Here is a 26,772-nt window from a genome sequence, read left to right on the forward strand (position 1 = left end):
TTCTTCAGGTGTGTATTTCTTATTTTTACCTGGAATTAAACTCTGCTTGTTCCTTTGCAGCCCTTATGTTGACACATCACCTTGTGTATTCACACAGTTTCCATTCTATGATTACTTAACTTTGCCTTAGAAGCTCATTAATGAAAAACATAATTATAGTTCCTATGTGATGAACTATATATTCCAAAACTTGGTTATCTATATGGCTATGGTTATTAACAATTACTCAAGTAGCAGCTGGCCAACGTGGCATTTGAAAACTGTTGTGGACTTTCTGCGTGTTTAGGTTATAACTGACTCTTATAACTTAGCAGTTTTAGATGTTAATTGAGTTTTCCAATACCAGTTATCTCAGGAATCAGTTTTAGAAATTGCTCAATCACATAGACATGTTAATGAAGAAAATGTCGTTTTATGCATAAGAAAATTTAGTTCATTCAGTATGAAATATCTAGTTATGGAGACTAATAAATAGTTCTGATCGGATCTGTATTTTATTAAGTATTTGAAAAGTTTCAGTGTAAATATCTTGGCAATCCCTGGGACACAGGAACAGTACACAATGTTATCTGGGAGCAGGCACAGTTTTTATTACACAAGAGATAATCTTCTCTATGGGTGGAATGTCAAGGACACATTAGGCATTGTCTACTGAAGATTCCACTGCTGGGGGAGCCTGCAGCTGCAGTGCCAGCCAGAGGTTTTCTCAGTCTGAGTCACTCTGACCTTATGGGGTGGAATAAAGGGTCATTATGGACCGATGAGAAGACTGATTCAGTGACTAGTACTGCCTGCTCCTTCTTCACATATTACAGGTGATAAGAACTTCCACAGGATTAGCAGTTTAGGAGAAAAAATGGCAATGTACAAATAAATAATTTGCCGTTTAGAATTGCTCTGTCTTAACATGTGAAATACTGCAGCAGAGCAGTGACAAACACAATAAAGTAAGCAGAAGACCAAAACATCCATTTGATCAGGAACTCTTTTTCTAAATTTTGGTCTTTTAAAATTAATATGTTTAGTGTATATAGTACTAGCTGGTGTTAGTGTAGCGCCTTCCTTTTATAACATGCTAAATCAAAGATTTCTTCTTTAGTGAAGGGGGCAAAAAAGGCCAATAAGGAACATGTAATAGGTTTATTCCATGCTGAAAAGAGAAGAAAGAAAACACAACATTTAGGCTGTGGAGCCTTATTTGGGTGTAAGAAAGATGTGGCAGTTAGTTAAGATAATATAGCATGGGAAAACAAAAGCCCACATTAGGGAAACAAGATGGATACACAGAAACTGATTCAGAGAACATGTTAGGTGTCACACCCAGTACACCTAGAGGGCGCTCTACTTCTGTCCTGTTCCTAGTTCCCTGTGATTATTCATGTCTTTCTGGTGTGTCTTCTTGTGTAGCCTATTTACTTCCTGCTTCTGCTCTGCTCCTCGCTCAGCATTGAGGTTCGGATGTCCTGAAACCCGCCTAGCACCAGGTCACCCCACATCCGCTACTTGTGGGTATAGGTTTCTATACGGCATTTCCTGAACAGCTGATCCCGGGCTAACCCCCGTCTCGCCGCTATGCATAGGGTCTTTTTCCGCTCTCTTGCCATTCCACGGTTCGTCCCTTCCGACATCCGACATTAGGGCTGTGAAGATTAAAGATTTCTCCAAGCTCATAGTTTCTCATGAACACGCTGATCTCTCAAAGTAGGGTTTCTTAACTCCTATAGCAGAAAGACACTAAAATTATCCTGAAACTTTGTTCACACATTCCCCATTCTCTGAACACTTCTAATTCTCTCTATTCACTTGTAGGTTTCGTTTCACACCTCTCCTCACCTCTCTCGACCTCGCACCACTTGATTGGCCACTCTGCCTCTCCCCTGCTCCCGCATCCTCTTCTTTCCTGGTTTTTGTTTTCTAGTGCTATATTATCTATGCTGACTACCCTATCTTTCTTACACCCAAAGAAGGCTCCACAGCCAAAACATTGTGTTTTCTTTCTTCTCTTTTCAGCATGGAATAAACCTATTACTTGTTCCTTTGCAGCCACACATGCTGACACAGCTACTGTACCCACCTGAAAAGGTCAATATACACTTTTGTTAAACTACAAAATTATTTACTCATGAAAACTCCCACAGATCATGTGAAGAGCGAAAAGTTTCCAAACATGCTCTTTGTAAGTTTTTTACTTAATGTTGATAATTATAGTGACTTGCAAAAGTATTCACCCACCTTGAACTTTTTCACATTTTACTGTGTTACAGCATGGAACCACAATGTATGTAACTGAGACTTTGTGCCATTCATCAACACAAAGTACTCTATAATGTCACTCTCAAAGTGAAAAAAAAATCCAGACATTTTACTAAATTAATTAAAAATAAAAAACAGAAAATAATCGAATGCATAAGTATTCACACCCACAGAATTGATACTTGGTAGGACCACATTTTGCAGCAATTACAGCTGTGAGTCTCTTTCGGTAAGTTTCTATCAATTCAATTAAATTTCAATTCAATTTATTTTTATATAGCACCTTTCACAACAAGGTTGCCCCAAGGCACTTAGCAAAGCTATGTGACAGTACATGACATTACAATACAGAAAGAGAAAAAAGCCGGAAGACAACGGAGGAGAGGAAACAAAAACCCCTCTGTAAGGAGAAAAAAAACCTCTAGGGGTCCAATGTCAACTGGCTGCCCAACCCCTCTGGGCATGCTAACATTATAGTTAAAAAAAGTTAAAAAAAAAGGAAATAAATGAATGAGGGTATTAATCCATCCATCCATCATGTCTTCTATATGTCAGTACTCTATGCAGATCTCTGTAGACCAGCAAATTCCTCCTAAACGATAGCTATATCCACAATGTCCCTCTTGGATACATGGCAGTGATGCAGCATCCAACTCAGATGGTGCCCAGCTCGGGAACTATCCGGACATGTGGGGAGGAGGATAGGATAGTTTGGTCAGAACAGATGTAACTACCTGGAAGTCCAACACTGAGACACACAATGGCATGTACAGCAGCACCAGCAGCCATAGTCACATAGTATTTAGTAATATATAATAAATATATTTTCTTATATTTTAGCCCTGACAGGTATTTTTCAAGAACATGTCTTGGATCTGCTTGGAATGTCTCTTGGTCTTCATGGTGTAGTGTTTCCTAGGAAATGTACTAAGTGGGGAAGCTCCCAGACACAAGTGTATTTATTCTAAAATCATGTGAAACACCTCAGCTTCACACAGGTGGACTCCAGTCAAATAATTATGTGACGGAGAAGAGCGTTGGTTACTTCAAAGGTAATTTAGGTGTGTCAAAGCATGGAGGTGAATACTTGAATGCATTCAATTATTTTCTGTTTTTTATTTTTATTTAATTTAGTAAAATAATATTAATAATAACTTACACTTATATAACGCTTTTCTGGACACTCCACACAAGGCGCTTTACAGGTAATGGGTATCCCCTCCACCACCACCAATTTGAAGCATCCACCTGGATGATGTGACGGCAGCCATAGTGCACCAGAACACTCACCACACATCAGCTACCAGTGGGGAGGAGAGCAGAGTGATGAAGCCAATTCATAGATGGGGATTATTAGGAGGTCATGATTGGTAAGGTCCAATGGGAAATTTGGCCAGGACGCCAGGGTTACACCCCTACTCTTTTCGAGAAACGCCCTGGGATTTTTAATGACCACAGAGAGTCAGGACCTCGGTTTTACATCTCATCCGAAGGACGGCGCCTGTTTAGAGTATAGTGTCCTTGTCCCTATACTGGGGCATTAGGACCCACATGGACTTCAGGGTGAGCACCCCCTGCAGAAACACCTCTTCCAGCAACAATCTTAGTTTTTCCCAGGAGGTCTCCCATCTAGGTACTAACCAGGCTCACACCTGCTTAGCTTTAGTGGGTTGCAAGTTGTGAGTTGCAGAGTGATATGGCTGCTGGATTAAGCAGAAGGTTAAAACACTCATCTTAAATATTCAGTTGTTTTATGGACTGGTTCAATTAGTGAGTTGCCACAGGACTTAAAGATAAATTAAAAATTGCAACTGCTGAAAATGTTAGTATACTGAAAAGAAATGCCAACTTAGAGAAGCAAGCTCAGTCTCTCCCCTCTGTTCATCCTACTTGCCCTTCTTCTGCTCAAGCAACAACAGAAAACATGAACACGTAGTTAAGACTTTGAAGTCCCAATTATGAATGAAGCAGGCATTAATACCAGCATTAAAAGGTTCATGTTATGATGAGAATGATGGTGAAAATGATCAACTTAAGTGGCATGATTTTGATTCTAATACTTGGGAATAAATGAAAGAGAAAGAAGCTTCCCAGTTCATTTCAGCTCCTCTTTTAATGTGTGGATACAATAAGGGATGCTTTAAAACGTGTTTTAAAAACCTCCAACTGATGATCTAAAAGAATCAAAATCTGAAACAACCAATGAGCAGTCTGGAAGACAAAAATATTGAAGGAAAAAAACCCAACAGAAACAAGTGACAGATTTTATGGTTGAAGGGCTTTTTTGTGTTTCAGACTAACCTCCTGAGTATTTGCAATACATAACACAGAAAAGATAACAATGGCTTTAATCATTTTAGTGGTTGAGTCTTTGCCAGGATGGCTATCACAGCCACAATTATAATTCAAGCTTGCAAATTAAAGGAGAATTGTCTGGGCTTACTCCTACAGTCACAGATCAGGTAGGCCAAGGCCAAACATCATAGCTGTGTCCTCAAACAGATTTGCAGCAACACCACAGAGAGATGCAAAAACAAATGCAACAGCTGTGAAATGAGTTTACATGGGAGATCCCTCCACCACCATTTCCACTGCAAACACATACCGAACAAAGATATGTGGCCTCGCTGAGATGGAAACAAGACTCCACCAGGCCCAACATCCATTTATGCTTTAGATAAAGGAGCTTCTATTACTGTCATCCATATTCAATCTCCAAAGCATTTTCAATGTTTCAGGGTTTACAGGAAACACAAGTGCTATTTAGGGAAAATAATAATTTAACAAATTGCAATTATACAAGCAATGCTCACCTGTTATTATGCCCCAAACAGCAGGATATTAAATTGTTGCTAAAATTTTCTAAGAAAAGAAAGTGTTATAATTGACTATGCCAACATCAAAATCAGTGTTGGAAGTGTAAAAAAGCATTTAGGCATTTAAGAAGATGTCAATGGTCATCCTCATGCTACTCCAAATATGATAATCCACATAAAAGGCATGACTGAACTTCTTCAAAATGAACTCTTCTTTCTGGGTGGTGAGAAAACCTGATGGATCTCAAGACTCAAACACTCCAAACACCTTAGTGCAGTGACTCCGGCTTGTGCACCTGTGGTAAGAGATATTCTCACCTGGTTGTCATGAATTCCTGCAGAGGGAAATATTTTTTTCTGTTTTGGTCATTTCTAATGGCTTTTGGAGTATTCCTCTTGCTCATAGGTCTCAATATAAATTTAGTTTTACTTTTTACTTTTTTTGTCTTCATCAGCAAGCTAAGTACAGTTTTCTCTCTGTAGCAGGGCATTCATGGAATAAAACCAGCCAGCTGAAGGAGATTGGACCTCTGCGACGAACACAGCCCAGATCTATCTTCAATAGGAAGTTCAAAACTCTTCAAGAAACATTTGGCTAACAAATCTTGGTTTAAGTGTAAAACTTCTATATTAACACTATAATCTTAAGAGTTAAACTATTATACACATATTGCATTTGATAGTTGAGTTGAGTTTGCAATAATAAATATTTACTTGTCTTTGAGATTATAAATGTGATCAATTGTATGAGAATTTAAATTACAAGGTTGAAAATAGTAATAATTATAGTCAATATATTTTAACTTTGACGTCATTCATTTTTGGTTTGTAATCCCTACGTCAACAGTTTGTATAATGGCAGATTGATTCACATACTGTATAATGTATATTATTAATTCTAATATTATTATTCTGCAATTTCCCTCATGGGATCTATCTATCTATTACTCTTGTTAGTTTACTATGCATGTTTGATGTTGTATTAGTGAATTGTATACTCAATTCAAGCTTTATTGTCCCCTAGGGAAAATTTGTTTTTTACAGCACAGTCGAACACAACACAATGACAAATAAACATCATCAAAAGGGAATAGAATACAGTAGTGTTACAGGAGAAAAGAAACAAGAGACAAGGTACAGTAGTTACTTTGCATTGTTTAAGAGTGTAATTGTAGTGGGAATGAAAGATTTCCTGAGTCTGTTGGTTTTACACCTGGGGGCACAGAGGCATCTCTCAGATGGGATTAGTGTGAATTTGCGATGGAGGGGGTGAAACACACTCCATGATGCTTTTGGCTTTCTTAGTCACCCTCTGTTTGTAAAGGATGCTCAAGTTGATTTGATTATTCCCGATTATTTTGCCACTTATATTCACTAATTTACCCATCCTATTACGATGACCGGTACTTATCTTGCCAATCCAACAAGTGAAGCAGTATGTTAAGACACTTCCAATAAATGATTTGTAGAAAAGTGTAAGGTCTCTGTTGGTCTTTTTTATAGATAGTGTCACAACATTTGTGCCATTTTAGGTTTTTGTCAATGACCAGTCCCAGGTACTTATAGTCATCAACAATTTCAACAGGCTGACCATCAATTGTAGTGGGTTGAAGGGGTGTGGTATTTTTCTTAAAATCAATTACCAGTTCCTTTGTTTTTGAAACATTTAACTTTAGGGAGAACTCGTTGCACCAGTTAGTAAAATTATTTAGAATGGGCCCATGATGGTATTCTGTGTCCTTTAATAAACTGATCAGGGCTGTGTCATCAGCAAACTTGATATGTCTATTTGTGTGTTTGCTTATGCAATCATTAGTGTACAAAATGTACAGCAGAGGGGACAAGACACAGCCCTGTGGTGATCCAATTGATGTGTAGCGAATGTCAGATAAGCACTTCCCTAATTTGACCTGTTGAGACCTGTTAGTTAGGAAGTCTAGCACCCACCTTTATCAAGTTATCATTCAGATTGAAGTACTTTGAGAATTTCTGTGCAAGCAACAGTGGTTGTATTGTGTTGAAAGCAGAGAACTCAGCAAATAAAATCCTTACAAAGGTTGGTCCATATGTTGATAGACCAGATTTAACAGTGTGTGTATTGCATCGTCTACTCCCCTCCTTTCCCTGTATGCAAACTGCAGGGGGTCGATGAGGGCTTGTATGCTCTTTGTGATGTGCTGCTTCACTATTCTCTTAAGAGTTTTCATTGGGAGAGATGTCAGGGCTACTGGCCTGTAGCTGTTAAGGCCACTAGGCTTGGCAGTTTTAGGAAGAGGAATAATGATGGATTTCTTCCCCAGAAAGGGAATGAAGTTCCTTTTCTGTAAGTTTAAGAAGAGGGAATGATCTGTAAGTTTAAGGACATCTGGAAGAGAAAACTAAAAATATTGCAAAGCTGATCTGCACAAGACTGTAGGACCCTACCACACACATTATCTGGACCTGAACTTCTCCTAATATTGATTTTCCTAAAAAGTCTCTCCAGATACAGGATGAACATCACTATGAGCTGATGTGGTTGTAGATTTCAACTCAAAGCGGGTATAAAACACATTCAGATCATGGCCAGCTGTTGCCCATCCAAACCATTTAACATTGGTACTGTATAGTGCTGCCACTACGCTTCTGAGGGATATTGGCCGTGCTTTTAATGCCCTGCCATGCCATCCTGATGTCACCTGTTGTCATGGTGTTCTCTATTTTTATCCTATACTGTTCCTTAGCTTTCCTGATCTCCTTTTTCACCTCTGCACTTCCTTCCTGAGCTGGGTGTCCTCTTGAGAAAAAGCTTGTTTCTTTTTTAGGAGGACATGACTTTTTGTTACCCAGGTTTGTTGTTGGGAAAAGCCTTAAAGCTTTTGGTAGGGATGATTGAGTCGACGCAGAAAGAAATATAATCTGATACAACAACAGCGAGTTTCTGAATGTCCTTTGATGTGTTTTTAAACAATTCCACCCTAGTCTTTATATATTGCATATTTAGATTAATGTGTGTTACTGCTTGTTATTATCAACCACTCAAATATACCATTTTACTACAGCATTATTATCTCAAAGTTAAAGCTTGTGTTAAGAAGGATCACAGAGATGAATACCTTTCCAAAAATTCTCAGTCTAACAAATGTTCAATTAGTCATAGTTCTTCACTGTATCCTCCAGAACCACTAACTTAGTATTCTAACAATTCCAATCTCCAATCTCTGATGGTCCTGGCCCAATGGATGTCTCTCCCTTCATGGCAGCTAGGCATTTTATAGATTTTGGCACTGGGCTTGGACATGAATTTAATTCTGAAACTGAAAAGGCAATACATTGATCCAGAAGCAGCAGTCCGGAGAAGTGGTGTGTGGCAATCACATGATGCAAACTATGCCAACACATACTAGTCAAGAAAAAAACAGAAGGTAAGCATAGATATTGACTTTATGGCTATGCAGACCACACCACATTTCATTACTGGTATAACACCACATCAGGTAATGACAGAATACTTTATGCAGAAACTAGGACATTGTCTTTTACCTTTTGATGTCACACCATTTTCCTTCAAGCAGCTAATGTTTCTGGGTTGTGTGAGTGCCTTGACTATGTGGATCAAATGCAGCTCTTTTTGTATCTAAAAACATGTTGCACAAAAATAAAAGTATATTAGTGTGAAACTAAAGTTGGGTAAGGGAAACTACACATAGGTGACAAATGTATCATAAGGAATTATAGAATTATAAAGCAAAGGATCATACCTTGTAAGCAAATTGACAAGGTCCATTCCACTTTGTTAAGAAACCTAGTCCTTTGGTCAACAAGATTACAATTCAAGAAAGAGGTAGAGTATGCATAGATGGTCCCTGTAACAATGCGGGAATAGGAGGAGCCGTGGCGAGCACTGGTAAGTCGATGCCCCATCTAAGGAAGTGAAGGCACCGATGTGAGGTTAGCGAAAAACAAAAAAACAAAAAGAAAAAAACAAAAGAAAAACAAAAAATGCACCACTTTGCATGGCGGCATCTAGGCTGGACTGTCTAGCCTGGGAAAAAGAACCGCCTGGTACAACGATAATCTAACTGGATGTACCCTATCTAATGGGGTCCAGTGTGGAAGAAAAGGAGTGCAAGGCCAAAATCAAAATAAACTTAATCTGTCCTGGTGGGAGTTACACAGTGGGCAGTACAAAAGACAAAAAAAAATAAAAAGAAGAAAAACATCAAACTTACACTTGTGTCACAATCCCCTCTAGGAGTGTTTCTGGAAGGTTCTCCCCTTGTGGGGGTGTACTTGTCCCTCCAGGGAGGTGTTCAGTGTGCTCTTAAAGGGTCATCACAGCTGCAGCTCGTCCTTAATTAGCTGTGCCTGCTAAGGCATTGCGTCACCTTTAATCCAGAGCTCCGTCTCCACACTGAACACCCCCCTACGTAATGCCACAGTCCCATGTAGATCAAGTTCAAACTGTTAAGTAACAGGTACGAGTATGTAAGCCACCATGATTTAAAGAACAAGAGTAGTATTGGACCCGAGATACCTGTAGACATGTAACTGTTTCCCTCTGGTAGGCAAAACTGTCAAAATGTTATTAATTTAACAATTTCTGTGAAGCATTAATTTTTCTTTAGTCTGTAGTAATTCATGATAGTTTTACTCTTTCTGGCTTGGGCATCTAGAACATAAGAATAGTGATAAAGCAAAAGATGTTGGAGGGATTGAAGCTGGAAGAGAATAACCCAAACGGAGCATCATCATCCTTGGGTGAAAACCAGTAAAGGTGTGGGTGCGACCTAAAATCTTAGGAAGACAAAGAATAAAAGATTGGCTTAAGAAAATATAAACAGTAGAGGCGACGGTTAGTGTATCAGACTGTCAGAGAATCATGGTCAAACATTTATATCCCAACTTCTAACCAAACGGTATCTGCCGTGATTTTTAGCAGCCAGATTAATTATGGAATTCAAGACTTACTGTAGATCACTTGCACAGTAAGAAAGAAAGAGGTTATCAGACCTCAGTACAGGCTGTCATGAGAAGGTCCTTAAATTACACCCTACTCAAGACAAGGATCTGTTACAGAATGTAAAAAAGTTTACAAATTAGAGGACGCCTGTTTCATAGTTACTAGTTTATTTGTCTAAAGATCTCATCCAGCTGTTTCTTAAAGGAAGTGAAAGTCCGGCTTCAGTCAGATCACAATACTTTTATCGGGTCTTAGTCTTCTCTGTTCAAAACTAAAAAGTCTTCTCTGTACTGTCTGTAAGTATAGGACATTTATTTAAGTCACAGAATGCATTCCTCTGGTATTCCACTAATTAAATCACCCTCATTTGAACATTTGTCCCTTATCTGTACTGTTTTCTTTTTATTAACTAATTCCCAATCAAAATGAATGCATTTCTCTTGCCGTGATGCACAAAGAGCTAAAGAGCTACTAACATATGCTAGAAGGCTTAGAAAATAACATTTGTTAAAGCTTTTCTTCATGAACTGAATCTTTTTAGTGTAGAACACAACTGAGCCCAGTTCAGAAAAACGAAATCTGAGAATCGATATAACAAAGTAAACCAGTGTTTTGAATAGACTGAAGTCTTGTTATGTTTCTAAGAGCAAGACATGGTTCTACAACAATGAAATTATATATCAAATACTCAAATTTAATTAATATCAATAAATGTTAATAAACATTATTCAAAATGTACCTTTAAGACATAAATTATACATTTTATTGCTGTTTTTGTCACATGACTCATTTCTACTCCCACTGCTGTGACTGACTGCATCATAGTGAAATAATGAATACCATACTTGTTCTTCTGGCCAGCTGCTGGGGTGTCCTGAATTCCTTTAAAACTGTCTGCCAATTTCTATCTTTTCACTACTCTGAACTTTAGGAGGGTGAGAGAAAACTCTGACTACTTAATGCAATGGCAACAACAAGAGGACGTGTTGATATTCAGGTAAGAGGCATGTGTAGCCTACAATGAGTACATATATTTTATAAGAATCATTTCCATTGGTTTTGAAGCTCTGGTGTAGAATTTACCAGGCTGTGAAAAGAAGACGAAATGTCAGGGGGAGCCTATCCCAGTCTGTTTCCTCAGAGGTGAAGATGCTTTGATTGCATCGTCAAATATCAATTAGAGAAGGGTTGTGAGGAAAAGAAATGCCTAACACTCCCCGAGATTAACTCTGTTAAAAGTAAGTAAAACAGATATAAACTAATTAGAAGTATTGAAGGGATTCTCACAGATCCATGATAAGTGTTATTCAATTGAATGTACTACTGTGGTATGCTAAGGGATAGAGTGAGATGATTAGATTGTTGGCAGCATATTATTAGTCCCTGGAAGACTGTGCAAAACAACATTCGATGCATGTTTATAAAAGCGGGTGTCACATGGATTTTCTAACCTTCTAAAAATCGATTTATATTTTTAATATTGGTACAGATTAGAATTTGTCAGGATAATAAAGAACAGGAATTATATGCTTAAGATAAAGCATTAAAATAAACCTCAGCAGTAGGTCTTATGTGAGGCATGGTAGTTTTGACACGACTTCTTTATTCACTGTCACAGCTCTGTTGAAAGAGTAATAAATCAGAGGCAAAGGTGACAAACAAATAGTTATTAATAAAAACATAAAACAAAAGTAAATGACACAAATAACAAAACATTAAACAAAAACACATATACCAGTTACACAACAAGGCATCTCAGAGGCCTACATTCTTAAGAAAATCCAGAATGCTAACCCTGAAACATTATACAGTATAATGTCGTAACAGGCCAATGAGAGATCCACCTTTATCCTAAATAAAAGAATACAACCCAGTGCAAAATCCGCATTCCTATTACATGGATACCCAGATACGAATGGGAAGCAATCTCACTGTGTTTTAAAATTGCATCACCAATTTAGGAGACTGTGTTTTCAGCCTGAAACTCTCACAAAAACTGAAATCAAAATTTCCTAAAATACCAGGATAGCAAGCTCTCTTAAACAAGATTCAAATTACTGAGCCAGAAACTTGTCAAGGTTAAAAGTAAACTTGGAACTACAAGTAAAATCAAAGTATATATTGCTGCTATTTGTGAACCAGTAGTAAAACAAACTTTCTGAAACTATAAGACAACGGCATTGAGAACATGGAGAGTAAAAAACTGAAATAGTTTATAAACCTATAATGAAACAAAACAAGGTAGTATAGGATACCATGCAAAAAAACCCAACAAATGTCATAATATAGAGAGATTTTAAAGTAAAATAAATGACATTTTTTTCAAAATGAAACAAAACATCAATAAGACATAAACTGTAGTGCTGCACAATACAAGCAAAAACAAATATTAGCAAAATAGAACAAAAATACAAAACTGCACATACTGAACTCATGTAAGAAAATATAATTATTAGCTTCATTATTCCAACAGAACCCATTTTTAGCACATTTTCCTTGGAGAGGATTCTTAAAGGGGAAATGTAATGATATTTTTGTTTTGGGATTAGAAAGAATCAGTATAGATCAGTGGTTCTCAAACTGTGGTACGCGTACCGGCAGTGGTACGTGGAGTGCCGCCAGGTGGTACGCCAAATGACCCTGGAACTGTGTCGTGTGCGCTGAAAAATTGGGACGGGTTTTCATATTTTGTATTTTAATACGTGTCGAATACGCAGCCTACGTACTATGATACAGTGCGCGCTAATACTTCAGTGGACACAAGAGATACTCTGTAATTCTATACCACTCTATAGGAATGCGTGCTACAGATGCAAGTGACCAATTGGTATTTTAAAAAAGCTACTGTATCTCCAGCAAATAGGGAGAAAGGAGAATGTGCGTGATTTTGGAACAATGCCAACGTTGTAAACACAGGAATGCATAGAAATACGTGCTACGAACACAGGTAATCTTGTGAGCACACGAAAGCGTGATAACAGAAAAATATTTAAGAACTGTTCTAATTTGAGAAAAATACACCGAGCGTCTCTGTGTTTCGCTCCCATGCGCATGAAATAAAAACTTTAAATAAATACGGAAACAAAAACGGAAACACGGAAAAATGCAAGCTTGCGGATTGCTAAAGCAGGTAGCTACACTATTTTTGAAGAACCTTATTTACCGTTGGCAAAAGAGCTGACACGTATTATGTGTAGAGAAAAAGCTGCTAAACAGCTCGACCTGCTGCCCCCCTCCCCCTGAAAGACACAGTCATTCATAGAATTATTGAAATGAAGAATTATGTCAAAAGTACACTGATAGAGCGCGTTAAGATGAGCAGATGTTTTTCACTGCAATTAGATGAGTCTGTAGTCGATTTGGCCAATTTGCTCGTTTACGTTAGATACGAGTTTGAGGGTATGTCCCATGAAGACTTTCTGTTCTGTAAACCGCTACCAACAGGAACTACAGGAGAGCACATATTTCAGCTTCTGAATGAATTTATCAGAGAGAATGGCCTCGACTGGATAAAATGCGTCTGAGTTTGTACAGACGGTGCTAGAGCAATGACAAGCCGACATAACGGTGTAGTTGCACGAATTAGAGAGGTTGCTCCAGAAATTAATGTACGCATTACAACATCCACCGCGAGACCTTTGCCGTCAAGAAAATGCCTGACGATTTAATATCTGTTAGGCTCTGTTTTGAATTGTATCAAGGCTCGAAAAATTAATTCACATCTGCTTTGCTCAACTAAACAGGCTCACCCCTCTCACTGAAATGGTGCTCTTATTAGTTGTTGTTAATGTTTTTTTTTTCTGCTTTGAGAAGCCACCTTTAAAGGCGCTATATCAAATAAAGTTTATTATTATAATATTTATTATATGTATGTGTGAGTGTGTGTGCACGCGCGCTCATGTTGGTCATTGAGAATTTCTGGGGTTCCTATAAGATGATGACTTGTAGGTGGTACTTGGATGCTTTGGTTGGATTAAGGGTGGTACTTGGTCCAAAAAGTTTGAGAACCACTGCTTTAACTAATTTGAATGAGTGCAATTGAATTAAATTCAACTTTGACTTTGAGTATTTTATTTGCCAAAAAATACTGCGTGTTAACCTGTACTTGCTTGCTTGTGCATTACATTAGTCATTACAATGACTACCAAGCAGGAAAGGCGAGTTTTACATCTCAATTCACACAAATTCTTGCTCTTGCCCATGGCAACACCAGTGGTTTATGACAACATGGCGACCATACATGTTCGCGATTTTGTGCTTATTTCAGAATTTGTAAAGTTTTGTGATACCAACAATTGATTTATTTTGTTGCCAAGATTAAATGACTGGTCTCAGAAATTGGGACTGCAGTTATCCTTTGAAGAAGGATCCAAATCATCACAGGCAGTTTTGATCTATCCAGTATGAGAGCAGGATGTTTTTTTTTTCAGAAATGATTAATTATCAGGAGTAATGGTGGTGTAGCCTAAATCTGTGCTCACTGTCTCCTGTCAGTGTGGTGTTAACTCACTGATGAGTTCTGAGTGGCCCTGATGAGTCCACAGCTTGCTTAGGATACTGAAACTGATGTCCAGGGACAGGATGATTTCACTATCTTGTTTGTGCTCCTTTTGTAATGAGGTACATGGTTCAAGGCAGTCCTGGGTCTGAATTACCAGCCAGTTCTTGACTGGAGACGCTAAGCGACCTTGCATATTGTTTATATTGCAAATGTAGACCGGCAAATGGGGTAAGACAGACAGTCCATTATTGTTTCTGTTACACATGTACACATTTGCTGCTGCAAATTTGCTGCTGAAAAGTTTAGGAATGTCTTTCCACTGCTTTTTCCAGAGAAATTGCAAGATACAAATACTAATATTTTGTAATTTCTGCTTTTGTCAAATATCCAATTAAAGAGTCAGTCTTCATATGTTTTAATAGTAACATCCAGTACCTTATTCAATATTAACATTATTATAAACAATAAGACTTGTAATATCTTCATAAAACAAGTATGGAGAGCAGTCTTCACACATAATAAGTCCCAGTATGTTTCTTGTTACACTGTCTTGATCTAGCTGTGTCAAATAATTTTCTTAAAATTGTATATAAATGGAAATCAGTAATAGCTTTATTTTTTATTAAAAAGCATAGAATAACCAAAAAATGCTGTAAATTTTGAATTTATTTTGATTTTAATGGAGATATTGTCATACCTTATTAAGCTGTCTGTCAGAGCAGCAACAGAGCTTTCTCACCACACAGCACCTGTACCGTATTTAGAATTAACCTTTTCGTCCTACAAACAGATTTAGATTTCCATATATGAGACAATAGTATGCCTTACACAGCTAATGTCACATACATTTTCTATCAATATACAACAAAATAGCTATGTGTTTCCCTGAATTTAATAAACTTTAGAATACACACAAATCCTAACAAAGCCTACAAAATATAATTAACATATGGTAACCACATTATAGCAATATCAGTAATTGAAAATTCGTCCTCTCCACAAAACCAATATTGACCGATTATGTGCTCCTTCAGTTCTTTACAGGACCTCATTGTGTTGTTTTAACTTTGGAATTGCCAAACATTAATCATCTAAGCTTACTTATACAACTTAACTGTCACACGCATTACTTCAGGAAAGATGAGAACAACGCTTACATATTTTCTGAAAACCTTACTCTGGCGAGGTGTGCCCTGGATGACTGAGGGTTGTCAGCACACAGTGTAGCCAGCCTACAGTGTGAAAGCATGAAGAAGACAGTAGGTTGGAAAAGACCACATTCTGCCTTGGAAGGGGAACAGTATAAGGGGGGAATAAGGTAAGACTGTGAACTGTGATGTTTGTGGTTTGAAAAGAGAAAGTGTGCCGTGTTTTTGAATGGTGGTGACTGAGCTGGAAGTGCCACCCACTGGAAGTAGGAACTAGCAGCTGTGGGATCAGAAAAGGATGAGGGACTTAATGGAAGCCCCCTCTGTACCACAAGAAGAACAGGGGTTGCCTGTCTATTCCTGGCTCTCTGACAGTGCAGTGTGTTTGAATCCCAGGCTGGCCAGACATGAGAAAATAAAGTGGCAGCAAATGTGGGAATTTTATGTTCTTAGAATAAATTGTATTTGGTGGCTGTGAAAGTGTGACTGAAAAAAAGAAAAAGTGTAGTGAGACGTGGGTGAGAAAAGATAATGTACAGATGGGCTCACACAAAGCTCAACCAGTGGGAGTTGCCTTGTCTCAGCTCAAAGTTATAATGAGATTTCCATGTTTTTTTTCAACTTTTTTATTTTGCATTAGCATATATTTATAATTAATAACTATAACAACACTAAATAGCAAAAATTTGAAATTTTGAAAAAAAAGATATTTTGTTTGGCAAAATAAAGTTGAAAAATGTGAATATATGAAATGCATTATGATTTGAGCTTTATGCTAAGACTTTACAGAACATCTTTTATTTTTCTTTGGTTAGTAACTGTAAGTCTCTTGAAGAGTATCAAAATTAAAATATTATCCTGAATTAATGTCAGAACAATAGCCTCCTTGCATGTATCAATAATGTAATTCTAAAAGCTGTAAAGAGAGAAAACCAAAATACAAAAACTTGGTATACCTGTATATTGTAGCATGACAGGAACAAGTAAAGGTTTAATCCATGCTGAAAAGAGAAGGAAAACACAATGTTTCGGCTATGGAGCTTTCTTCGGGTGAAGAAGGCTTCACAGCCAAAATGTTGTGTTTCTTTTCTTGTTTCTTGTTTTTTTCTTTTTCTTTTGTTTCGTTGTGTTTCTTTACTTGTTCCTTTGCAGCCTACACACGCTGATGCAGCTACCTACTTAAACTATATAGTATATATATCTGTAAATTTGATTAATTTATCAAAGTTTATGAATGCACAATTTGATCATGATTTTAACTATACTTCTACATAATTAGCAAGGTCCTGAAACAGGAAAATTTTCTCTGGAGTTCTTTTAGAATTTGTCTAGAAAGTTTTACCTGGAGCAAAGTAAAGGGCAAAAAACAAGGTCAGGCAAGTTATTAAAAATTATAACAGCACCATTGCCTGTCTCTTCAGATCTCAGAAGTTAAGAAATAGCAGGACTGGTCTGCTCTGAATAGGAATAGGAGACCTTTAAGTAAGACACTGTATAACTAGGCCTATTTACAATGACCATCTAGGAGCCCTCAATGCATCTAGTAAAGACGATTCATGACAGAGTAGAAGGACGATATTTCCTCTCATTTCTATATATTCAAATGTGGGTTCTAATCTAACGACCTGTGCCATGAAATCCTTTGTCTCTTGTAAATATGTTTCCAGAGGTGTAGAATGAATGTTGTCTTGTGCTTTGATAGTGATAGAACAGTAAAGTAGCACCAGTCACATTTTTGATGCATCAATGTTTTCACTGTTTTGCTTTTTACAGTGTTTTTACTTCTAAAAATTCATGCTTCAACTATTCTCAGGTCTAATAATACTATTCGAACTGAACTTGAAAAGAAAAGGACATTTTAATCTCTTGCATATCTTTAATGGCATTTCCAATAATGTACTTTAGTTCTTAAGAAGCTTTTGTTTTCAGTGCACTTTGAATACTATTCTAATGTATTAGCTATGAAATGAACACTGTAGGACTCACCAAAAACATTTTAACTTTAACAAACTGAAAACAAATTCGACATTTGTACAAAGTATCTAAGCACTTGATGTAAGAAAAACTACAGGTTTAAAGAGATAGTAATTAATAGACAGTTACTTCTTATCTCAAGTCTAAAATGCTGAGTATAAAGAGAAAAGTTTTTTTGTTTATTTGGAATATTTTGTTTCAGCTTGTTATAACTTATGAATGTCATAATGGTGAGACAGTTAGTGCTTCTGCCTCACAGCTTTTGGGACCTTAATTTGACCTTCGCTTGTAGTACCTTTTAGGTTGAGTATTGATGTCTGCAAAGGTCTTGTCCAGTTCCCTCTTACAATCAAAAGAAATGTGGTAAATGGCACCTCTAATTTACCTATGTATGTATAATAATGACTCTTTATATGGCGTGCAATGCACTGTGATTGGTCCCATCCAGGCTGTAGCCCTGACTGTTGCCTTTTGCCTGCAGGAATAGGCTATGGCTCATTATAGCTAAGGATAAATGGATTGCTAATGTGCAAAATACCTTCAGGCCTCACTAACTAAACTATAATTCAGACATGGTTTCTGACACCTGTAAATTATGCAATGGGTGTGGTAAGTTTTCTACTTATTGTGAAACCATTTTTTCAATAAAAAGAATGTAACTGTTTCTCTTTCTGATTCAATCTGGGAAACTAGTGACCTTCTTGGAAAAATATAATTTTACACCTTATGATTGCAAAATCTAAAAAGGTCAACTTTAGGTGAACCATGGTTAGGGTTCTTGGCCTCGTAACTGGAAGACTGTGGTTTCTCAGGTGGGATACTGCTATTGTACTCTTAAGAAAGGGACTTCATCAGACGTTTTCTAGTAAACTATCAACCCATAGCAATGTGCAAATGTACATTGCTTAGGATAACAGCAAGAGCAAAATAAATAAGTAAATATTAATAATAAGTAATTAGTAACTTTACAAGCATTTTGCATAACCACATCTTCAGTATAGATCTTGTGTGTAGATGAGTCCATTTTCTAAAAAAATTAAGAGATCAAATGTTGTATACAAATTTATATACAGAATCAAAATCCCTGCTAGTCTGTTCTCAAGACCTAATGTCAAGGAGAGTTCTATCCGGACCCTATGCAGGTGACACAATCCAAAGTAGAGTGAGGAAACAGTGGGAAAAAGTCATGCAGGATACGGGAATGAAAACAAGGGGGCGTGTCCATGGAGTGCTGGTGGTCAGGGGAGGTGTGGCTGAGGCAAACGAGAAATCCAAAACGGCGCAAAAAGTCCAAGGCCAGGCGATCCATCCGAGACAGACGATTAAAATCAGAACTGGGTCGGGACCGGCAGGGGAACGGGAACGGGAACAGGAACAGAAACTAAAACCATAACGGAGCCAGGTGCATCCAGGTCCTGGGCTCGCATGATGCAGGAACCAATGCAGAGCCCGGATTAGCGTTAGCATCTGGCTTTAAAGGGGGACCTGAAAAGGGGCTGGAACAGGGAACAGGTGCGGGAGATGAAACTAAGAAGGAAGGGCTGGAGCGCCCTTAAGAGGAGGGGTTGCGATCGGACACCTAACACTCCAGGTTTGCCTGTGTACTGTGAATTGACCCATAAGTGAAAATGTACTGATATAAATGTTGTGTTATAGCATTGAAAAATATTTTTGCAGCGGCTGGCAAGTAGTGGGGAGACAGAATTAAGTCACAAAGAGAAATTGACATTTTTCCATAATAAAAGTACCACAATATTTTTGTGATTAAAAAACTTTATCAGTAAAGCATGAAAGAAATGCTTTGAAGTATGTGGAGAAATGAAAACATGGGGAAACAATCCCTTGTTTCTTTGAACAGGTAATGCAAACTGCAGCACCACATAATAATGTTTCTATGTGGGAAAATGTTATGTTTCCAGGCCTATTCATTATCACCTTAATTCAGTTTACAACCTATTTCATTGTCATCATAATTCATTCTTAACTCAGTTCAACCTCTAGCACTATTAAATATCTTTTAATGCAGTCATGGCTCAGTTTTGTCTCAGTTCATTTCTTTCTCAGCTTAGTTCAAGTTGTGGACCAATTCATTCTAAGCCAAATCCAACATCTTGTTCAAATCAAGCTATATAATTTAATTACATCAACATCAAAGACATTCCTGCCCAGAGGTGGTACTTGATATGACTCACACAAGCATAATCTTGTGGGATTTGGCACGGATAATGATATATTATTCATTACTATCAGATCTCTGACAAACCACAATGTGACCAGGTGATGCATTTTCATTTGTTAAAGCTTCCTAATAAGGAAAAATAGTATAAAAATGCAAGGCAAGGAGTTCCAAAGAAACTAACAATACCAAGCAATGTTTAGTGAAAGGCTTAAGGCTTAAGTATGTTTGAAAGTGGAGGGTGTGTTAACAAGTGAGGCGCTCTGATTGGATGAAGGGATAGATCGGCGAAGTTTGCGGGGATTGTCTCTGGCTGGTGCTTGATTGGGGTGAGATCGTGGAGGATTTTGATTAGCAGAAAGTATGACAATTTGTCTGCATTACAGACACAAAGAGCTCTGAGTGTCATTCAACATCTTCACACAAGGACTAGAAAATCTATGGTCAGCCCTGTATCTTTCACCAAGAAGAGACTGCTGGCACTGATTCAGTCCATAGCTATGTTCAGTAGCTTAGTGTTACAGAGGGGCATCAGGCTTGCCCCAGTGCAGGACAGACCAAAACTGTTTGTAGTCATTTATTGAGAGTACCATTTGTGGAGCCTGGTTATAATAAATACAATATTATTAAATTTTATTACATAGCACCTTTAAAAGTGGCTTCTCAGAGTGCTTTGTAGAACAACAGCAAAAAACATTGAGAGGAGATAGTATATGAGCGTACAGAATACAGTAGAAAAGCCTAGGGGCATAGAGAACCAGTTAGATAAAAGCCCTTCTAAAAAAAATAAGGTTTTCAGTCTAGATTTGAAGGAGCTCAGGGAAGCAAACTCTCTGATATCTTTAGGGACAGAGTTCCAGAGCTTTGGGGCATAACAGCGAAGATGGACCTGGGTGACCGACATGTGACCAGAGTGAAGGTTACAAGGTGGGGAGTAGAATGATAGTAACTCAGAAAGGTACTGAGGTGCCCAGCCATGCAGAGCCTAGTAGGTAAGCATTAGGATTTTGAAACTGACACAAAACCTGACAGGAATCCAGTGCAAGGACTCCAGGATAGGGGTAATGTGAACTCTTGTATTAGACCTTGTCAGGATCCTGACTCCAAATTCTGGACATACTGTAGCTTGTTCAATATGTATTTAGATACCCCAGTGAGGAGGCTGTTACAGTAGTCAATACAAGAAAAAAAAGTGTGCTTACTTCTCAGAAAGATTTAGCAGCAACATCGCACGCAGTGGCAATATTTCTGAGGTGGAAGAATGATGTTTTGACAATATGTTGCACAAACAATATTTTTGAAAATAAAAAACTGCGACTGTCTTTATTCCCCAGGAAAAAATTAGGTGGACAGCAAACTGAGTGCAGAGGTAATGAGAAAATCATGTCACTGGATATATAGAATAAGCCTGAGTCAGTTATAAAAATTTCTTTATTTCTTCGTTACTTCAGACAAATAATGTAATAATACAGAATATTATTACAGTAAAGTATAGACTTCCTTGCTTTTATAAAAGAAAAGTGTTAAGACCAATAACTGTATCTTTGTTGCAATTTTGAGGATTATTTTTTAAAAGTTTAAGAGAGAATGTCAGTAATTCTTACTGAATAGTTTATTTTTTATTAGGGAAACAGTTTTGTTATCACTACCTCTGTTTGTCCCATTTCAGTTGAGAAGGCATTGGTCTTCAAACTCTGTATGCCTATATCACTATAAACTTTAAACAATGTTTTCTAACATTTGTAACAAGAAAACATAGTCCCCGCAAAGGAGTTACCCACCCTTGGAACTGCATGTTGGTGTTCTTCTATTGTTATTGTTTCCAAAGAGCACTGCTGAGAATGGTCCACCTTATCTGACTATCATCAGCAGGAAAGCAGAGGAGGGACATCATATAGGATAGTTGTTCTCTGTAACCAGGTCATAGCTGGGGTCCTTCGCAAGGGAACCCACAGGACATGAAAGTTTGCCAGACAGGATGTCACACCTCTGTTTGCAGAGCCCAGCCAATTTTGACCCTGCATTCAGAAAAAAGGGGAAAAAATGCCAAAATGTCACATTAGAATTATGCCACATATTAGAACATTGCAGTATTACACCAGCGTTGTTTAGAATTGCAATTATCATCTTTTGTGAATCTGGTGCACAGAAAAAAAAGGCACACACCTTTTTTTAAATCTGATTTGTCAACTTAATGTTTTTGCTCATTTTGCATGTCACATTATGTCTTTTGTGCTCACATTTTCATAGTTTGTAATTCATAAATAGTAATGTTTATATTATTGACTGTAAATGAAATCAGATTACAGGCTTAAAGAAATTTGATTTCAATCCAAATCACTGCTGCAAGCTCTCTCCCAATTTAAATTTAGAAAAGAATTGAGTTTGTTAGTTTGTTAACAAGCCATCTTCTTCTCAGACACAAATCTTAGCAACAAAAACAAAGATGTGATAGGGGTTGCTGCTGCATGATTAACTAAACCTAATGCAGCTAACACCACCACACAGGTGAAGTTCACTCAATTATGTCCTTCTCCTATGGGACCTCTTTTCCATAGCTGACTAGTGGCACAACAGGGATTTAAACTTGCAAATATTAGAAGGCCATTCCTGCGTTGTTTTTTATTTGGTAAGTGTAACAGGGCAGCCTGAATGGGACTGGGCAGAATGGGACTGTAGAAACAGGGCTAAACCCCCAGAAACACTCCCAGTAACTTATTCCTCCACATTGTCATGAGGAAGTTAAAGAATTGGCTGCACCTGGAGACACCAGTTTTCTACAAAAAACACTGTACTACAGGGAAGGGGAGATTCTACTACTGGATAGGGAAGGAAATTCAACATTGAGGTTGTTTTTTCTACCATTTACTCTCCCATTGTAGGAAAGGTTTTGTGTGCAGATTCCCTTGCTATGCTGCAATCTAATGGATTTGTTACAGTAAGCCATTTGGAAACTTGAGGAAGGTTAAATGTGTATTATACTCTGTCACCTTCACCACACCCTGGTGCCATTTACCAATAATTAATTGATTCTTGGCAATCTTGGAAAAAAATATTTGATTCAGTGTCATAATGGTATAGAAATTCCCACACCTCGAATATCACAGCCATTTGAAATATTGTGATGCTTATCAGGTAAACCAAAAATATTGTAACGATTTCGGGTTCGGATAGGACGGACACAAGAACTCAGACTTGCGGAGTTAAAAGCTGCCTTTATTTTTCTTCTCCATCACCACCTGCCAGCCGGCTCTCCCGCGCCCCCAACCAGAGAGAGACAGACACCAGCTCGCCAAGAGCACGAGCCACCACACCACCCGCGTGCCCGAGAGAGAGAGGGAGAGCGAGAGGGAGAAAAGAGAGAGAGAGTAACACCCAGGGGTGCAGAAGCAGGGAACTATTTACAAGGAAAATGGACACCTCCCCAGACTGTACGCCCTCTTCACTGTGGGACAGCTGCACTGGTCAGCGGCCTTCCTAAACCCCGCCCTGACCACTTCCACTCCTGTCCTGCCCCTCACCGTGTACCCCAGCCGGGCACTCTTCGGCCTCTGCCCGGGGAGAATGCGCTACAATATTTTATACAAGTCTAATTCTAAAAAGATGAATTTCAAAGCTATTGATACTGCAATTACACTGCATGGTTTTGATTGTAACATAGTACATATAGTATAACCGAGAAAGAATTAAAAAGTAAAGAAGAATATTTTTTTTATTTTATGAGTTAAAGCAAGATTATAATTAGAATTCCACATGTAACTATTGTATTTCACTCTTCTCTGAATAGATAAATGCAAGCTTGCATTATTCTACTGAAAGGAAAAATAGAATGAAAACTGAAATGAAAATTAATTACAATTTGAATCCATCTCAGAATTTTTCTTGACTTACTTTTACATGTAAATTATAGGCTTTTTACTTTTTGACTCCCACTGCCGACAGAACTTGATGAGCTTGTACTCATTACGTACAGTATACCCCTCAGCAGGAGCTCATAATACTTTTTTTCAGACTTTTTAAAACTTGGGTACTTCATATATTTTTAGTGTACTAAGAGGTATAGAATGTCAAATCCAGACACAACGGAACAGCAGAGTTTAGGTCAGGTCCAGGGAAAGGGGCAAGATGGGGAGATTTTATAGCAAAGCTTAAACTGAGTGTGGCAGCCATTATGATTATAGTTGTTTTCAGCCCCAGGAACAACCTACTCATGGATCATATGGAGGAAACCAGAATTCAATTTTACAAAAAAAGGCTGTTTTAAGCAACCCAATGATACCTTTTCAAAATCTGGCAAATGTTGATTTAGAACAGAGAAGGTTCATTTCTTTTCCTTAAACACAATACACATAACATCTCAAAGCTTTTCCATGTAACAGTTCAGTTCAGCTTACTGCTTATAAATCAGATCTCACTAGTAGAAAGTAAGCCAAATGATAATTGACAATGACATCCAGTGAATGGTATGGAAACAATTTTATAGGAATTTCCTGTCTTCCTCCACAGCCTCCACCTGCTTTTGGCTTTCTCTTTCAAGGGAGTGGCAGAAACACAGCCCCCAGCCTAGGACTTACCACTGTTCAGGCATCAACAAGATATTTTGAGGGCAGGGCAACATCAAACTGCAGGGCCAAAGGCCATAAAATGTAATTTTATACAGACGTACTTTTACAGTCAAACTTGAGTGTTCTTATGACTGAGTTGTGTCAAATGTGTCATTCTGTTTATTAGAAACCGTACTGTGTATTTGGTCTAAATTTATTTTTCCTGCAGAGAATGGTAACAAAATAAGCTGGACACAAATCAGGAATTTTACCTGTGTGAATTTTCCTACATCCAAATAAACAGATGGCCCAAAGATTTCACACTTTTGGAAGTGAAGTTGTCTAATTAGTAACTCGTTAAACTTCTAAGCTAAACAATATGTAAATAATACCAAAATTGAAATAGGGTGTCTTTATTGGTTTTAAGAACTGGTGAAAATGTAAATATATAGAAACTGAGTATATAACCATTGCTGGATACCTGCTATGGATTTACAAAATCAATTTTAATTTAAAAATATGTAAATATGACTAACATCACATATAATTTCTCTCTCAAGAACTTAAACAAAAGTGGTATTCTTCCAGTTTTATGTAACTGGGACATTTTCAACTGCTAGGGAAATGTTCCAGTTTTATAACTATGTGGAGCTCCATTCAGAGCGCAGTATGACTCTGTAGTCCAAAACTATACTGTTAAAAATATTCTACCTGTTGTGAGTAGTTGATAGTAGAGCAATGCATGGATGTGTACATGGATTTGGGTATATGCTGTATATAAGGGTGTGTTTCAAATTAAAAAATGAGAGTAGAGGAAAGAGTAGAGAGTTGAATGTAGGGAGTGCCACACTTAGTGTGTCAATATTTTTATGAAAATAAATGGTATGGATTAAAAAATATCAAAACAGTTTGAATTACATCTGTGTCATAAAGCTTTGGCAGTTACAAATCATTTAAGAATTTGTTATACTTAATACATACTAATAAGTAGCTTCTGACATAAATCAAAATACCAGGATTTTCCCTGTAAGGAAACGTTTTGTATAAAGTGTTCTGAGATATAAAACCACAAAATCCAGTTATTTAGCTAGAGACAGCCTAACTAAAAGCCTGGGAAAGAAGCATGCATTTTAAATTTTTAACAGTTTCCCTTGAAGGGCAAAACTCTGATGAATCTGGAAGGGCCACCTGCCAGGTGGGGCTGTTCAGTGCTCTTTGATGTTGAATGATTGATAAGAACTCACAGAATAAACAAGCTAGACTGCACAGTCCTTTTGAAGAAAATTGTACAGAAAGATACAATTATAGCCAGAGAGCGGTGCACTACTGTTCAACAAGGTTTGTTCAATGCTCATTCTGGTATATATAATATACTGGTATATACTGGTTCTATGCTCATACTGGGCCAGTGGTGGTTGCATCACAATGATCCCTTGCAAATATACTCGTGCAAATGCTCCCTAGGTATGCTATATAAAGTTACTTGTTTATTTAAACTATGCACTTCAGAGGTATTTTATACTTAAATATATACTGATGATATATGAAAATACTATAGTTATAGCTTATGTACTTTTACAAAAAGTTGTCAATTTGTTTTAAGCCCTCTGACCAGCAATACAGCTTGTGCAGTGAGGCACTGCAACTTGCCAATCACACGAAAGTTTGGTGCACTTTTACCCAACGAGGTCCAGGTGGAACAATGTCTGATCAGGTCACCTTTAAAAAGGCCTTAATTCAAAGCTTAGGTCATTGCAAGAAAAAGACCACAGTTAGTCAGTTTTCTGTGCATTCCATAATGCCTCAAATGTCACCAGAAGCAAGGGAGAGGGCCATTGGCATGCTGCAGGCAGGCATGTCATGTGCCGGCATTGCGAGACACGTTGGAGTAAGCCACTCCACTGTGTCCCGACTGCAGAGAAGGTTTCAGTAGACCGGCAGGACAGATGACCTTCCAAGATTTAGTCACACTCAAGTGACCACACCCATAACAGAGCTAGACCGACACATCAGACAGGTTCATGTGAGAGACTGTTTCAGATCTGCCATTTGTACTGCCGCTGAAACTGCCGGCAGACACAACGCCCGCATCAGTGACAGGACAGTGAGGCTCCATGCTGCTGGCCTTAGAGCAAGACAACCTGTCAGAGGCCCTCTGCTCACACCTCCTAGACGTCACACCCGACTGGCTTGGGCCAGACAGAGGCTGCGATGGACTCGTCAGAAGTGACATCAGGTCCTCTTCACGGATGAGTCACTCTTCAGCCTGCTCCACGCAGACGGGAGGGCCAGAGTGTGGAAGAGGAGTATATCAGTATATATAAAATACAACGTTTGGATATAGAATTCATGTCAGAAACTTTCAGGTGTACAATCTCAAAAAGCTTTGTTTTATGTTCTTTTCTATTTATTCTAATG

General features: G+C 38.0%; 1 protein-coding gene across 1 annotated transcript in view; it reads left to right on the forward strand.

The window, feature by feature from the left end:
* The first annotated feature begins 10,952 nt into the window (after positions 1-10,952).
* ninj2 (ninjurin 2) overlaps positions 10,953-26,772 on the forward strand; it is a 51,422-nt gene continuing 35,602 nt past the window's right edge. The window contains exon 1 of the mRNA XM_088924179.1: positions 10,953-11,008. Coding sequence (XP_088780305.1) covers positions 10,976-11,008 — 33 coding nt within the window. The 5' untranslated portion in view covers positions 10,953-10,975. The remainder of the gene's footprint in view (positions 11,009-26,772) is intronic.

The sequence above is a fragment of the Atractosteus spatula genome, chromosome 8 (genome assembly GCF_055471065.1).
Source record: "Atractosteus spatula isolate fAtrSpa1 chromosome 8, fAtrSpa1.hap1, whole genome shotgun sequence".
In the NCBI taxonomy this organism is placed as follows: Eukaryota; Metazoa; Chordata; class Actinopteri; order Semionotiformes; family Lepisosteidae; genus Atractosteus; species Atractosteus spatula.